We start from the raw sequence: 16,837 nt of genomic DNA, 5'->3' as shown, positions 1-16,837 counted from the left end.
ACTCGCCCCGAAGGCAGCGGTGACCTGGGGCGCGGAGCTCAGCTCGGAGATCCGCTCAAGTAAAAAGAGTGAAATCAACAAAAGAAGATTCTAGATTTGAAGCTTTCGTGACTGCAAGGATTCTATTCTTAGGTTGTTTCGGTAAAGTCACGTACGTAAAAAATGTAAATTAATAAAAGTAAAAAAAAAAAAATATTTTATTTTAAGAAAAGTAAAATAAAAATAAAATATTTTATTTTTATTTTACTTTGATTAATTTTTTTTTAACTACGTGACTTTACCGAAAAACCCTAAGAAAACAAAGAAGATGTTGCGTTTGAGAATGCGCTTCAAGAAGGGGTGGGTAAAATTTACCCGTAAAAACAAAGTTTTTCACTATAAATCCTTTATATGCGTGGCGGCTAGAGTCCTCTCGTCCTCTGGCTTGAGATGGCTGCCACCTATGGGTCAGATGATTGCCTGCCATCATTAAGCAATTGGTAATTAAATATTTTTTTCCCAAAAAGTGTAAAATTTAGGAAAAAAATTTTCACGAAATTTATTGTCACGCACAACGAGTCTGTGTGGAAAATGTCAGCTCGATGGATCACGGGAAGTGGGTTAAAACACGACCGAAAGATTTGCACGGTTTAAGCGCGCGCAAGCAGCAAGCGCGCAAGCAAGCAAGTGAACTTAATATAAAGGATTTAAAAAGAGTCAGCGCTGCGAATGTGGAGTGGGGGGCGTGGTGGTGGCTGTGTTCCAGGTCGGAGGAAGGGCCGACGACTGGGAAAAACGACGCATGGCGATCGTGGTCCTGGATTCGCACGAATAATGTTGGCCCAACTTTCCGTGTCGGAGTTTGCCGTAGTATGTCCGATCGGCTATACAAGACCCGATATCGCGATGATCAACTATCGGTTTCTATACTCTTTGGTTCTTTCGGTAAAGTCACGTGGGTTAAAATAAACAAATCGCGACGTTTCGGGTGCAACACAAGCATCCGTCATCAGGTGGTTTCTCTTCAAAGCTGCAATTATGACTTTTTTTATCGCGTTGCGTTTTGTGCTTTCTGTACTCGGAATAAAGATTAATCGAGCGGCTCTGCAATGGGAAGATCGCTCGACGCACGGATGAGACAAGTCTTCTCGCTGTTGCAACTTTGAACACCTCCGTTTCGCACATGCGCTGCTGCTGTAATACGAGAACGATACGTCACACCGTATTACGTCACGGTTACATCACGCCGTACTATGTCACGAGAACGATTACGTCACGATTGTCACCATTGCATTGGGATTTACCCCAGTAAAACAGTTTATATTGGTAGGAACCTCCTGGTTACACCAGCCCACAGGGGATTATTGTGTCCGTCCATCGTGCATCCAAAAATGGGAGGGGTGGAGAGGGGAGGGTGGGGAGGGGAGGGTGGGGCTGGGTGGTGGGAGGGGTGGGGGTGGGTGGGGAGGGGCTGGGTGGTGGGAAGGTTGGGGTGGGAGGGGTGGGGCTGGTCACCCCGTGGTGCCCTTATAAAACGCAACGTTTAACCTACTCACGCCGGCTTGTGCCCGCCCTCACAGTCGGGCATATTTGCGGAAGACACCACGCCGCCGTTGACCCTGGCCATTGACCGAGCAACCCGACGTTCCTACCAGCTCCCTCCGCAGGAATGTGTTAAAGCGCCGCTTCAATTAAATAGGTACCGTACAGTGGCTATTTACTTACAATTAATTTTTGCATTCGGCGTTCCAGAAATGTTTTCCTCCGGAAAAGCCGAAATTTACAAGAAACAATACGATCATCACAAAATGTATCAGTCCAGTGTGGACGATACGATTATCGTCGATCTGGTATCGCATGATATCGCGAGCTGTGAGGCTTAGCTTGATTGCACATTCTACAAAACCAATGACGTGGTCTCCCCTCACACGCATCCCCCTTCATCCCCCTAAAGCCACGTGGTCCTCACTTTACCAAACCCAACCACGTGCCAGGCTACGTGCACGTTAAGGCCACGTGACGTATCGAACGCCCGCTGGCAAGGTCACGGGACAGACCCATCAGGTGCCACGGGTTGACCGACTGAGATGACTTGCTGGTCGATTCACCAGCTGTTCTCCCTACTGTGCCAAAGACCAACCAATAACCAACGCCCTCCATTCGCCACTAATAAACGGTGACGTCACCACGGTGCCTGTGCCAGACCAGGTGCACTTTGAGGCCACGTGAAGTGCAGAAGGCTCGCTGACAGGAAGGTCTCGGGGCAGACCCGGGTACCATGGGTTGGTCGACTGAGATGACCGGTAAATGCACCACCTGTGCCCCCTACTGTGCCAAACCCAACCAATATAACCAACGCCCGCCATTTGCCACTCAGGAACCGTCCATAAAGGACGTCACACACCTGGGGAGGGGGGTCAGACATTTTTAACGAGGTGGGGTTTTAGAAATGTGACGTCACATCAAAATGCGCAACTTTAAATACATATAAATGTTTTCTCCTACAACATCAGAGTGCAGCGCCACATTAAATACGCACTACAATGACAATAGTTTAAAGCGATTAGAAGCATGTTTTATTTTGGGGGGGGCGGGCAGAGCTTTGTGACGTCATATTTGAGGGGAGGGGTCTGACTTTTTGTGACGCCGCGTGACGAGGGGGAGGGGGGTCAAAAATCGTCCAAAATCGCGTGACGTCATTTATGGACGGCCCCCTCAGTGACGGCGATGTCACCACGGCGCCCGTGCCAGGCCAGGTGCACTTTGAGACCACGTGGCAGAGGTCGCAAACGGGTTTTGATTCCTTACCCGTACCCGTACCCGGCCGCACCAGGGTCGCAAACGGGTACCCGTACCCGGCCGTACCCTACCCGTACCCGGCCGGGTAGGGTACGGTCGGGTACGGGTAGGGTACGGGTATCGGGTACCTGATTGCGACCTCTGGGATGAAGCCATGTTGCAGGCGTGGGTGGGTTGATTCTAGGAACTTGAATTGTGAGAAGAGACAAGACGTTAGGAAATGAGTGACAAACGGTTACTCACCAGTGACTCACGGCCTACCCGTACCCGGCCGCACCAGGATCGCAAAAGCGGGTACCCGGTCCGGGTAGCCGGGTAGCCGGGTATCGGGTAGGGTACGGGTATCGGGTACCCGGTTGCGACCTCTGCCACGTGGTTTCTCACCGTCACATCCCCCCCCCACACACACACCCGGAAACCACGTGACTCAGCTCGCCACACCCCCTCACCCCCTCAACTCCTCCCACTCCGGGTGTCACGTGGTCGGAGCAATCGGCCCGTGCGAGAGATCGGAGGAGGAAGATGGCGATGGCGGGCGAGAGTTTGATGCGGATGGAGGAGGTAAAACAGCGGGCCGCGGCCGGCCGCCTGTGCCTCGTCATCCACGGCAAGGTGTACGATGTCAGCGACTTCGCCGCGGAGGTGAGGCTGTGATTGCTGGCCACTCAGCTACCACCCACCCACCACCCCTCTTTGTATCTCTCTGCGTGTGCCGTGCCGGCTTTCATAGGGTGCTTACTCACTCACAGCACTTGCCCTCAAGTCTGTTGAAAGCTACATGGGGGAGTTTTGTCTTTGCTTGGTGCTACTCACAGCACTTGCCCTCAGAAGTCTGTTTAATGCTACACGGGGGAGCTTTGTCTTGGCTAGGTGCTACTCGCTAACAGCACTTGGCCCTCAAGTCTGAAGGCTACACGGGGGATCTTTGTCTTTGCTAGGTGCTACTCACAGCACTTGCCCTCAGAAGTCTGTTTAATGCTACACGGGGGAGCTTTGTCTTTACTAGGTGCTACTCGCTAACAGCACTTGGCCCTCAAGTCTGAAGGCTACACGGGGGATCTTTGTCTTTGCTAGGTGCTACTCACAGCACTTGCCCTCAGAAGTCTGTTTAATGCTACACGGGGGAGCTTTGTCTTTGCTAGGTGCTACTCACAGCACTTGCCCCCACAAGTCTGTTGAAGGCTACACGGGGGATCTTTGTCTTTGCTAGGTGCTACTCGCTAACAGCACTTGGCCCTCACAAGTATGAAGGCTACACGGGGGAGCTTTGTCTTTGCTAGGTGCTACTCGCTAACAGCACTTGCCCTCAGAGGTCTGTTGAAGGCTACACGGGGGAGCTTTGTCTTTGCTAGGTGCTACTCGCTAACAGCACTTGCCCCCACAAGTCTGTTGAAGGCTACACGGGGGATCTTTGTCTTTGCTAGGTGCTACTCACAGCACTTGCCCTCAGAAGTCTGTTGAAGGCTACACGGGGGATATTTGTCTTTGCTAGGTGCTACTCGCTAACAGCACTTGCCCTCAGAAGTCTGTTGAAGGCTACACGGGGGATCTTTGTCTTTGCTAGGTGCTACTCGCTAACAGCCCTTGCCCCCACAAGTCTGTTGAAGGCTACACGGGGGATCTTTGTCTTTGCTAGGTGCTACTCGCTAACAGCCCTTGCCCCCACAAGTCTGTTGAAGTCTACACGGGGGATATTTGTCTTTGCTAGGTGCTACTCGCTAACAGCACTTGCCCTCAGAAGTCTGTTGAAGGCTACACGGGAGATCTTTGTCTTTTCTAGGTGCTATTAACAGCACTTGCCCTCAAGTCTGTTGAAGGCTACACGGGGGAGCTTTGTCTTTGCTAGGTGCTACTCGCTAACATCACTTGCCCTCAGAAGTCTGTTGAAGGCTACACGGGGGAGCTTTGTCTTTGTAGGTGTCTCGGATACCCGGGCCGACTTCCTTGACCTCGGGGTGATTCGATTCCTCGATTTCGTGGGGACGACATTCCTCGAGAGAGAGACACAGAGACACACACTTATTTTGCCTGTATTGAAACGGCTGTACGCCGTATGGACCTGAACATTCAATCTCCCTGTACAAGAATACGGGGTAAACTGTATGGGTTGACAGGTATGATACTTTTTACCTACGTGACTTTACCGATAAAACCTAAGAGTATGAATCCTTGCAGTCACGAAAGCTTCAAATCTAGAATTAAGGTATGATACTATACACGACACTGCTATACACTACTCAATACACTACACTACTATACACAACATTATACACTACACTACTCTATACACTACACTACTACATACCTGTCAACCCCTTATTACTGCCTACCTTTCTATAGACCAATTCAAACCTTATATTGGTCACCCCGACCTTGAAGCCAGCCGTCCCAACACCACCTGCATTTTTCAGACCCTGCACCTGAATAGCGAAGTGAAACGGGGGAGTTCCATGAGGTGACCGGCGCGTGGTTTGGAGGTCAGAGTCACCGAACTTGGGGGTGGTACGCGTCCCGGTTGGGTCCCGTCCAGCCATGACCGCGTGCGGCGAGTTTGTGTTAACGTGGCCCGGCCTCCAATGACTGCGCACAAAAACACATAAATTCCACACTTGGATAATAAAAATATCGGTTTGACTCTATCATTTGGGGACCCTCTTTGCCTTTATTAAAATGACGAACAGATTTCGATTTAAAGCTTTCGTGACTGCAGGGATTCATCTTCTTGGTTTTTTCGGTAAAGTTTGTCTACTCGACAGACCTGCTCTCCACCTGAGGACGGCTGCTTGCGTTGTGGCCGAAACGTCATGATAATTATTTTATAATGTTTTATTTTTATTATTTCATTATTTCCATTCTACGTGACTTTACCGAAAGAACCAAGAAGATGACGAACAGAATTAATAGGTAAAGTCACTTACGTGGCTAACGTGACTTTACCGAAAGAACCAAAGATTATGGATTCCTATAGTCACGAAAGCTTCAAATCATGATAGAATTAATAGGCTTTATCCTTTGTGGTCTTTGCCTGTTGGTGTCCTTTGGTCGAACACTGGTGAGACATGGCTATAAAGGAGGTCGTCTCTGGTGTAGATTAATCATTTGCCAAGACAAATGCAAAGATTTATCAAAGGAGGTGTGATTGCACGTCTTAGCAAAAGCAAGATGTGTGCTTAATGCCCACTTGATGCCGTGCAATAGATTCATCTTCTTGGTTCTTTCGGTAAAGTCACGTAGAAGGGAAGTAATGAAATAATAAAAATAAAACATAATAAAATAATTCTCACGACGTTTCGGCCACAACGCAAGCAGCCGTCCTCAGGTGAAGAACAGGTCTGTCGGAAAGACTTCAGACGCTGTCTCCCCGACAGACCTGGTCTTCACCTGAGGACGGCTGCTTGCGTTGTGGCCGAAACGACGTGAGAATTATTTTATTACGTTTTATTTTTATTATTTTATTACTTCCCTTCTACGTGACTTTACCGACAGAACCAAGAAGATGAATCCCTGCAGTCACGAAAGCTTTAAATCGAAATTTAGCCGTGCAATAGCTTTGTCTCTTTGCTGTTTGAACATCTTAACACCTCCTGTATTATTGCCGGAAAAGGGTCGAGCCTATTCTGTTTTCATCGGTTTGCCCGTATTGCAAACTAATTAACCTAAACCTCGTAGCCAGAGTGTGTCAATAATTGCGGGGAACGGTTGTGTAGCGGTTAGCGTGCTGCGCCTCGAACCCAGCCTCCCGAGTTCGATTCCCGGCCAACAACCACCGCCCATAGGTCCACTCGGCCTCAAATGAGCACCTGGTGCGGTGTATAAAACATTGTCACTGGGGGAGACAAAGGCGGCTGGGCGTGGTGTTGGCGGTCACCGCCCACCCCCTTGTGCGCCATGCCGGCCTTCGTAGGTGATGCTCGCTAACAGTGTCCGACGAGAGCAGTTGTCAGGAAAATGTCGGATCGAGGCTGATCCTTGCCATTTAACATTCCATCTTATTGAGGGACTGCTACTGTGTGTTGCCTTGGTGTGGTCTGTGTCTCTTTTGTTGTTGTCGTTGTTGCTGCTGCCTTGCTCAAGATTGATAATTCGGACTTATACAATCAACGCATTAATTTCCCACACTGGACGCGTGCGAAAATAAGAGTTTTCACAGCCCTGTCGGATTCCCCCTCGTCCAGCACTGAATCGTAAGCTTCTGACTGGGATGGTGTTGATCGTGTTGAGCGTGTTTGACCGTACTTGTCCGCGTTGGTCCCCAGCACCCCGGCGGCGAGTCCGTGCTGCTGGAGAAGTCTGGGAAGGACGCGACGGAGGCGTTTGAGGACGCGGGTCACTCGGGGGACGCGCGCGACATCATGCAGCAGTACTACATCGGCGAGCTTGAAACGGTATGTGCACAACAACAACAACGGAGGCCGCCAATCCCCACCGAGTGGCGGTGACATGACCACGGCACCTGTGCCAGGCCAGGAGCACTTGGAGGCACACCTGTTCACAGACTCACACTTACGGGCTCGCACACGGAGATTCACTCGCGCAGAATCGCGCACACATAGACTCACTCACAGACTCAATTACAGACAGACTCACAGACTCGCACACAGTGTGAGACTTGCGCAGAATCGCACACAGAACCGTAGACTCACTGCCAGACTCGCACAGACTCCACCCACACAGACTCACAGAGATACACACAGACTCACACAGAGATACACACAGAGATACACACAGACTCACACAGACTCACACAGACTTACACAGACTCACACAGACTCACACAGACTCACACAGACTCACACAAACTCACACTGAGATACACACAGACTCGGATGCACTCAGACTCTCACACACACAGTGAGACTCACTCACACAGAGACTCGCACAGAGACTCCAAGCAGACGCAAAAACAAAGATCCCCTATCTTATAGCCTTAACAGACTTTTGGAGCAAGTGCTGTTAGCGAGTAGCACCTACGAAGGCCGGCACTCCACACGAAGAGGCGGGTGACCAACACCACGCCTGGCCGACTTTTCCTCACACCGCACCAGGTATTCATTTGAGGCCAAGTCGACCTAGGGGAGGTCCAGAACCGGTTCAGGTATATCCATCGACAATCTTGGCTGTGAGTGGGAATTGAACTCAGCGAAAAGTGTTCCCTTGGGGAAGATCTGCTTTGTAGAACAAACGCGTTGTGAGATCACGCGGTAAGTGTGTGTGTACGTTACCATCGTGGTTACCATCGTGGTTAACATTGTCGGTTATCTTTTGCAGGAAGGGTCAACGTCGGAAAGGCCGCAGGTAAGAAAGGCATCAACGCGCAGAGTTCTAAATCCCTCTGGTCCACACCGACAGCACCAAATATGTTAACCCTGCTGTGCCACACTCGATGCACTACAAGTTCGACTTAAAAAAAAATACTTACTGGACATCTGTAAAAGAAAAATAGTAGTTAGCAGTAGTACTTGTTGGCGTGTTTTTGCGGTCGGCCGCCTTCCCGATCGAGCGAGGAGTGTCTCGATAATTGATCGAGCGGCGTTCGTGTAGCCATCGACGTGCGAGAACTTAGCACCAAGCTGGCACTGCCAATCTCGGCTCGGCTCTGACACCTCGTGCCGGTGAACCGCCGTGTGCGCTTCGTGCCGAGTCTGCTGCTTCTCGCGCGGGAGATGACCCGGTTGCCCTAAACACATTGTTCTGCGGAGGGAGCTGGTAGGAACGTTGGGTTGCTCGGTCAATGGCCAGGGTCAACGGCGGCGTGGTGTATTCTGCAAATATGGCTGACTGTGAGGGCGGACACAAGTGGGCGTGAGTAGGTTAAACGTTGAGTTTTATAAGGGCACCACGGGGTGACCAGCCCCTCCCCACCCAGCCCCACCCCTCCCACCCTCCCAACCCAGCCCCTCCCCACCCTCCCCTCTCCACCCAGCCCCACCCCTCCCATTTTTGGATGCACGACGGACAGACACAATAATTCCCTGTGGGCTGGTGTAACCAGGAGGTTCCTACTAGTAAAACTAAAACTGCAATTTTTTTTATTTTATTTGACCAGGTAAGGCCCCAACTGAGCTGCTGCTACGTAGCTCTTTTTAAATCCTTTATATTAAGTTCGCTTGCTTGCGTGCTTGCTTGCTTACGACCGTGCAAATCTTTCGATCGTTTTTAACCCACTTCCCGTGATCCAATCGAGCTGACATTTTGCACACAGACTCGTTGTGCGAGACAATTAATGTTCGTGAAAATTTCCAAAATTGTACACTGTTTAGGGAAAACAAATTAAATATTGAATTACCAATTGCATAATACTGGCAGACAATCATCTGACCCATAGGTGGCAGCCATCTCAAGCCAGAGGACGAGATGACTCTAGCTGCCACGCATATAAAGGATTTATAGTGAAAAACTTTGTTTTACGGGTTATACTTGTTCATAAGTGACCTCGCCACACATCATGATAGCGCGACAAAGTGGCTTATCGTCACGTGGAACATTTACAGCGGCCAAACACTCGGGGAACGCGTGACGTTGATGCTAAATGTGGAGGGAAAAAAACGGCGGACACAGAGATAAATCCTCGTGACCACGGGGTAGAGGGAGAGAGAGAGATGCAAACAGACATCGTCCGGGTAAGAATCGCACCCACGACCTCCTGTATACCAGGGGAGGTAGTTAACCTCTCTGCCGCCCCCCCCCCCCCCCCCCCCCCCGATTTCTGTTTTCTAGGCGAAGAAAATACCGGGGTGCTCCTCGCCGAGGTCCGCCAAATGGTGCGTGCTCCGCAAGTTTCACGTCTTTGCTTCCTTCTACATTATAAAATAAAATAAAAGTTGTTTTATTTCTTGGTTCTTTCGTAAAGTCACGTAGAAGGAAGTAATAAAATATAATTATTTTATTAAGTTTTATTTTTATTATTTTATTACTTCCCTTCTAAATAATAAAAATAAAACATAATAAAAGAAATTTATTTTATTTTTTTAATTTTATTATTTCCCTTCTACGTGACTTTACCGAAAGAACCAAGAAGATGAATCCCTGCAGTCACGAAAGCTTTAAATCGAAATTTAATCTGTTCTTACTTTCGTCATTACCCCCCCACACAATTTTTACTCGCGCCGTGAGGCCGGAAGCATCCGTCGCAGAACCTTTCACGTCGCTTCTCGTCCGCACGGTCCGGGGAGCGGCACTTTCTCTCACCCGCCCCTGCTTACAGATTAATTCTCACAGCTGGAATTGAGCTAAATGAAGTGCAGAACGCAATTTAATTGAATGTAATTTTTAGAACTTGTTGTTGTTGTTCAGTCATTGGTGATGACTGGTTGAGAACTCGGTATAATCACGGGCAGTGGCTGCAACCCGGATCCGAACCAAGGTCGATATTGTTTACATCATCGTTTGAGCTGTGAAAAGTTTGTAATCTAACTGTGGTGGCCGGGGGTTGTTTGGAGATCATGATTCCGTCCTATAATCGATTATTGTATTCGCAGTGTGGCCTGAGGAGTAGTGGTGTAGGTGGTACCGCGGTGGTGAGATGTTATCTCCCTCGCCTTGTGTGCAGGAGGTCGTGGATTCGGTCCCGACCCAGATGCCTGCTGTATCATTGGAGTTTGCGTGTCTCTCTCTTACCGTGGTCGCGTGGGTTTTTCTCCGGGTCCTCCGGTTTCTCCCTCCACATTTACAGTCGACATGCGTTCACATCATTTGGCTGCTCTAGATTTCCACGTGATGATAGGCCACTTTGTTGAGCTATCATTTATGTACAAGTGTCACTTCTGAAAAAGAACAACATAGTTCAGTGGGGCCTTACCTGGTAAAAAATAAAATAGCGGTAGTAGACTCCTAGTCGCAACTAAATTTCCCGATGATGACGATGATGATGACGACGACGATGACCACGATGATGATGATGACTGATGACGATGACGACGACGATGACAATGACCACGATGATGATGATGATGACGACAATGACGACGATGATGATGACGACGACAATGACGACGATGATGATGGCTGATAATGACGACGAAGACGATGATGATGATGACGACGACGACGACGATGACCACGACGATGATGACCACGATGACGATGATGATGACGACGACGACGACGATGACCACGACGATGATGACCATGATGACGATTATGACGACCATGATGATTATGATGACGATGATGAACCGTGGCTAACGTCCGTCTCCCCGTCGCGCTGTTGCGCCGGCTCCGTGTGGTTCCAGCTGCTGCTGGCTGTGGCTGGCGCCGGCGGTGGCGGTCGGGTTGGTGGTCGCCTGGCGCTACTACCGCAGGGCCTAGCGGGGGCCACGCGGGAGCCACGCGGGAGCCACGCGGGAACTTTCCAGCCAGCCCGGCCAGCCTGTACGAGGCCTCGGGAGCTCGGCATTCCGTACGCTGAACCTTCACTCGCAGCCTAGCCCAGCCACTCGACACAATGACTCAGAACTCGGCCCGCAACTAGCTACCAACAAAGCCCAGCTATCCTCAACCAAGACTTGTCATCATCATCATCATTCATTACGCCGATGTCGTGCCTCACACAAGCGTAAAAACAAGTGCCGGGAGCGGCAACCGATGCAAATCGAGAAGCACAATTGAACGGAGGACTCGTGGACTCAGATTCACAATAATTTTTCAAAAAAAAAAAACCTTGAGTACCAACTCTGCACTACCAGCTCAGCCCTGCCACCCTGTTGTACCAGGACCTGACCCTACCAACTCAGCCCTGCCACCCCGCACCTATCAGCACACAGACCTGACGCTCGGCCAGTCCCGCCGGCTAGCCTTCCCAGCTAAGGCGCGTGACCCACTCTGCACTACCGGCTCTAGCCCAGGGGTCGGCAAAACCTGCGGCTCTTGAGCAGCATGCAGCCCTTTAGAGGAAGCGCTTCGTGTACGTTATTTATTGAGGACCACCACCATCTCGTATTGACCACGTGCATTGCGCGGCTCTTGAGAGATCGATTTTATTTTTACCGAATAAAAAAAAAATGTTATTTCCATTGCCGACCCCCGCGCTAGCCCGAGGACTCGTCACCAGACCCAGCGTGCTACCTGCTTAGCCCTGCCACGCTGCGCAAGGACTACAGCTACTCGGGTTGCCCCTTCAGCCGGCGCAGTACCGTCGGCAGAACAGGCTGCGGACTACCCGACATCAACTGCGTGCCTGAGTACCCAGCTGTTTCCAGCCCCCCCGTCTTCTCCCTCCAGAGGAGAGGCCGACGAGAAACATGGAAACATGTGCCCACCTCGCCCACCTCTCCCTGCATTAGCCCTAGGGGCTCGCTCTCTCTCCCCTGCTTTGCCACGGTGGCTAGGAGATGTTAACTATCTCGCCCGGTGTGCAGGAGGTCGTGGGGTTCGATCCAGACCCTGACGCCTGCTGCTGTATATTTGGAGTTTGCATGTCTCTCATCATCATCATCACGGTGGCTAGGAGATGTTAACTATCTCGCCTGGTGTGCAGGAGGTCGTGGGGTTCGATCCAGACCCTGACGCTTGCTGTGTATTTCGAGGTGCGTTTCTCTCTCCCCGTGGTCGCTCGGATTTTTTTTTTCTCTCCGGATCTTCCGGATTTTTGTCCCCTCCACATTCAGAATCAACGTCGCACGTTCAGAGTATTTGGCTGCGATGAATTTCCACGATGATGATGATAAGCCACTTTGGTGGAGCTGTAAATTGTGGCCAGTTCAATTCTGAAAGAGAGCTATACAGCTCGGTGGGCCTTAGCCGGTAAAATAAAAATAGTTATGAGTTTAGCTTTTTACACCGCTAGCCTGCCCACTGGCGAGCCCAAACATTGGTTGCTGCGTCGGGTTTATTGAGCCCAGGTACGGGCCGTTTGGCTCAGGGGTCAGAGACACTGAGCTGGCATTCCCTGGGTTTGACGCCCGGTTTCAGCCGCCCTTTGTATTAAAACCCAGAACGGCGTGCGTGTGCGCGCGCGCGTGTGTGTGTGCGTGAGAGTGGTCCTTGATAGGTGCTCGCTATAACAGCACTCGCTCCAAACAGTCTGTTCAGGCTATACGGGGGGATCTTTTGTCTTTGAATGGCCTGCGGAAGCGGATATCATAGAACATCTTGTGAGATCCCTTCATAGTAACTTTTTAAAAAATGAATTGAAACACTATGGGGGTGGGGGGGGGGGCAGGGCGGTACTTTCTTGCCTGCCCCTGCTGCAGAGAAAATATTCGTCCACGCGACAACCAAAATGATATCGTGAATTGTCAGGGGTGGAATTCGGCTAAACTAAGTGCAGAACCAAATTGAATGTAATCGTGGTTATGTTTTTTTTTTTACACAAAGTAATTGGCGACCAGGCTGAGGGCCATCGCCTCGCGAGACTTGAGAAGTCTGGTTCTCATTGCAGGGCAGGATTGGAACCCGGACTTCTCAGCGGTGCCGGCTCCAGCGCCTCGGCTTGGTCGTCTTAAAAAAAAATCGTCGATCAAATTTGTGAATTTCTTTTACAATAATGTAACCAACGTGACCAGCGGTGTTCGTATATATTTCTATATATTTGTCGTCGCAAAGAGACTTAACGTTTTTTTGAGTTGAAACTTAACAAAACGTATCCCGATAAAAAAAGAATAGTTTTTTTTTTGCCTTCCTGGCAATAAATCAGGAGGTGACAAGGTGTTCAAACACCAAATAGACACACACCTATTGCAAGGCATCAAGTCTGCATTAACCACACGCATTTGTGGTAAAATATGCAAAACAAACATGCACTGATAATAGATGGCATTGTCTTTGAAACGGATTGGCCTACGCCAGAGACGGCCTCCTTTAGGGCCTTCCCACTGGTGTTAGATCAGAGAACAACGCCAAAAGGCGGACAGCGCAAAGGCAATGTAAATATCACAGCATCAATAGCTCGGGTTTGAGCAGATGAAACGTAATCCGGTTGGCCAGGCAGACGGTCGTAAAGGGATGTGGCCAATCGCGCGCGGTTATATTAACCCTTCTTGGTTCTTTCGGTAAAGTCACGTCGAAGGGAAGTAATAAAATAATAAAAATAAAACATAATAAAATAATTCTCACGACGTTTCGGCCACAACGCAAGCAGCCGTCCTCAGGTGAGGTGAGGACGGCTGCTTGCGTTATGGCCGAAACGTTGTGAGAATTATTTTATGTTTTATTTTTATTATTTTATTACTTCCCTTCTACGTGACTTTACCGAAAGAACCAAGAAGATATATGAACCCTTTCCTGTTCCGATGACGTACGTGGACGTCATCAGTTTTTTCCATCTGATTCCGTTACGATGACGTACGTTAAAATCATCAACAGAAACAGGAATTATGAAATAAAATAAGTTTATCGGTACCGAGGCTCGGCATGTGGCACGGTTTGGTGCCGGCTATCGTAGAGCTGCGGGCGGTTCGCTACAGTTCTCTGCGGTGAGTAACAATGTCTTTAAGAACAACGGCGCTACGGCCCCTCTGAGTAAAACGAACGCAGAGCCGTTAAATTTCGATTTAAAGCTTTCGTGACTGCAGGGATTCATCTTCTTGGTTCTTTCGGTAAAGTCACGTAGAATGGAAATAATAAAATAATAAAAATAAAACAATTAAATAATTCTTTGTGGCCGAAACGTCGTGATAATTATTTTATTATGTTTTATTATTATTTTATTATTTCCATTCTACGTGACTTTACCGAAAGAACCAAGAAGAACGCAGAGCCGCATGTGCGGCCCGAGATTCAGACGGGAACGGGGCCCGCAAAGGGGTTAACAGTGCCGCTGACCGCGTCTTTGGCGGCAGTCAACGCACTGGGAGATGCGTAGGAACCCCCCCCCCCCCCCCCGATGAAAATTGTCGAGGCTGTGAGAGGCGCAGGCCAGCAGCGGACGAAACTTTCTGGCTTTGAGGGCGACCCGACTTGTGTTTGTGCTCAATCCGGAAAACCCCCATCGCCCGCCGCGGCGGGTCCGGTTACGTCCTTGAAAATAGCCGCAGTCGGCAAAATCCGCGATCTGCAAAATCTGCGAACTGCAAACTCAAAGGCATTGTGGGGAAAACTCAGGGGGGGTGGGGGGAGGTTGGTTCACGGTTCGTAATACGACACCCATCCTTTTACTGTATTGTCACCTTACATCAACCCCAGCCATGTATCGTGTCAAATACAACTAGTCCGGTAAATGTGTAGGATGACGACAAATTCACGTCGCGTGCAATACCGGGACCACGTGAGCAGGTGGTAAAGACGCGGCTCGCTTCGGTGACTCCATCGCGTCTGCCGAACCGCGTTGGAGCGGACGAAGCGGGCGCATCTCGTATTGCAGAACCAGGTAGGGGGGGGGCAGCCGTGGACAGGAAAACCCAGGAGGAGGAGGAGGGGGGGTCTGCAAATCTGCGGCTCTTTAAATGACGGCCTCGTCACGTTATTGACGCGGAGTCGCGGCTCTGAAAAACACGGAGGTGTTTTTTTGGTTGTACCGAATTCGGCTTAACGCACACACACACACACTGCCTCTTGTCGTTATTTTCGTTGCCGACCCCCCCCCGGGATGAAGAGAAGGCGGACCCCGAGTCCCATGAAACGCGCTGGGGGATTTTTTTTTTGTGTGAAACCGTGACTGCGTTCCACGGCTCGCTCGACGTGCGCCATCGGTGATTTTTAAAAAATCCTTTATATTAAGTTCACTTGCTTGCTTGCGCGCTTACGACCGTGCAAATCTTTCGGTCGTTTTATAACCCACTTCCCGTGATCCAATCGAGCTGACATTTTTTTATATTTAATTACCAATTGCTTAATGGTGGCAGGCAATCATCTGACCCATAGGTGGCAGCCATCTCAAGCCAGAGGACGAGAGGACTCTAGCCGCCACGCACATAAAGGATTTATAGCGAAAAACTTTGTTTTTACGGGTTCATTTGTTTTGTTCCCTCCCCTGTCGTTCGTGACCTCCTCTCGCCAACGCGTCGCTCGGAACGACGTCCGACGTTTTACGCCGCGCGGTGCCGGGGGCCTTGCTGGCAGGAAACGGAAGAACTTCTGCTTAGTCAGGCCGGAAACTCGAGTTCCCGGATAAAGCTCTGCACCCCCCCCCCCTCCATGCAGGAGGTTATGAGTTCGATCCTGACCCTGACGCCTGCTGCTGTATGTTTGTAGTTTGCGTGTCTCTCTTTCACGATCATCACGGTGGCTAGGAGATGTTAACCACCTCGCCTGGTATGCAGGAGGTCGTGGGTTCGATCCTGACCCTGACGCCTGCTGCTGTATATTTGGAGTTTGCGTGTCTCTCTCATCATCATCACGGTGGCTAGGAGATGTTAACCACCTTGCCTGGTATACAGGAGGTCGTGGGTTCGATCTCGACCCTGACGCCTGCTGCTGTATTTTTGGAGTTTGCGTGTCTCTCTCTCATCATCACGGTGGCTAGGAGATGTTAACCACCTCGCCTGTTCTACAGGAGGTCGTGGGTTCGATCCTGACCCTGACGCCTGCTGCTGTATATTTGGAGTTGGCGGTGTCTCTCATCGTGGTCGTCGTGTGAATTTTTCTCCGGGTCCTCCAGTGTTTCGCTCCACATTTAGAATCAACGTCACGCGTGTGTGTAGAGAAATGTAACCCCAATCATTAAATCCATTAATCATTCGCTATCATCAACTTCGCTTTCACCGCATTCACACATCTTCACAGATTACACCCCACATTGCTTCCTCTTATTTTATTTTTTCCACTTCTACCACCACCACGACCACGACATTCGTACGTCGTGCCGTCGTTAATTCTGTGTAAAGCGCCTTTGGTTCAGGCGCCATAGAAATTCCGTCAGGACAACGTCTGTGCGGTGAACCACCGACCCTCGCTGCCACCCACGGTGACTGGTTTGCAGGCCACGTGTGCGGCAAGCCAGTTGTCGCCAATCGCCAGCCAGTCGGTTGCTGCGTGAAGAACGTCACGCGCTCAGAGGTTTTGGCTGCTGTAAATTTCCACGCGATGGGGGAGCCGTTTTGTCGTCGAGCTTACATTTATATGGCCAGGTCGCTTCTGTAAACGAGCTGCATTGCTCGGTGGGCCTTAGCTGGTCGAGTAAAAG

General features: G+C 50.1%; 2 protein-coding genes across 2 annotated transcripts in view; one reads left to right on the top strand and one right to left on the bottom strand.

Moving 5' to 3' along the window:
* The window catches only part of LOC133355863 (acanthoscurrin-2-like), an 8,696-nt gene extending 6,773 nt beyond the window's left edge, over nt 1–1,923 (bottom strand). Inside the window, exon 1 of the mRNA XM_061573276.1 lies at nt 1,910–1,923. Coding sequence (XP_061429260.1) covers nt 1,910–1,923 — 14 coding nt within the window. The remainder of the gene's footprint in view (nt 1–1,909) is intronic.
* Nucleotides 1,924–3,236: 1,313 nt separating this feature from the next.
* On the top strand, nt 3,237–13,858 carry LOC133355957 (cytochrome b5-like). Its single transcript, XM_061573415.1, has 5 exons — nt 3,237–3,420; nt 7,035–7,163; nt 8,047–8,073; nt 9,496–9,539; nt 11,010–13,858. Exons 1-5 carry the CDS (start codon nt 3,301–3,303, stop codon nt 11,083–11,085), a joined length of 396 nt encoding a protein of 131 aa, XP_061429399.1. The 5' UTR covers nt 3,237–3,300; the 3' UTR covers nt 11,086–13,858.
* Nucleotides 13,859–16,837: the final 2,979 nt, after the last annotated feature.

This window comes from Lethenteron reissneri, chromosome 52, assembly GCF_015708825.2.
Source record: "Lethenteron reissneri isolate LAM-NWPU_2019-01 chromosome 52, ASM1570882v1, whole genome shotgun sequence".
Lineage (NCBI taxonomy): Eukaryota > Metazoa > Chordata > Hyperoartia > Petromyzontiformes > Petromyzontidae > Lethenteron > Lethenteron reissneri.
This window is presented reverse-complemented; position numbering and strand designations above follow the sequence as displayed.

Bases quoted from the DNA above. Each gene is read 5' to 3' on its own strand.
- LOC133355957 (XM_061573415.1), top strand. From the start codon at position 3,301: ATGGCGATGGCGGGCGAGAGTTTGATGCGGATGGAGGAGGTAAAACAG. The intron at 3,421-7,034 runs GTGAGGCTGTGA...GTTGGTCCCCAG, and splicing joins TCAGCGACTTCGCCGCGGAG to CACCCCGGCGGCGAGTCCGT. The intron at 8,074-9,495 runs GTAAGAAAGGCA...TCTGTTTTCTAG, and splicing joins CAACGTCGGAAAGGCCGCAG to GCGAAGAAAATACCGGGGTG.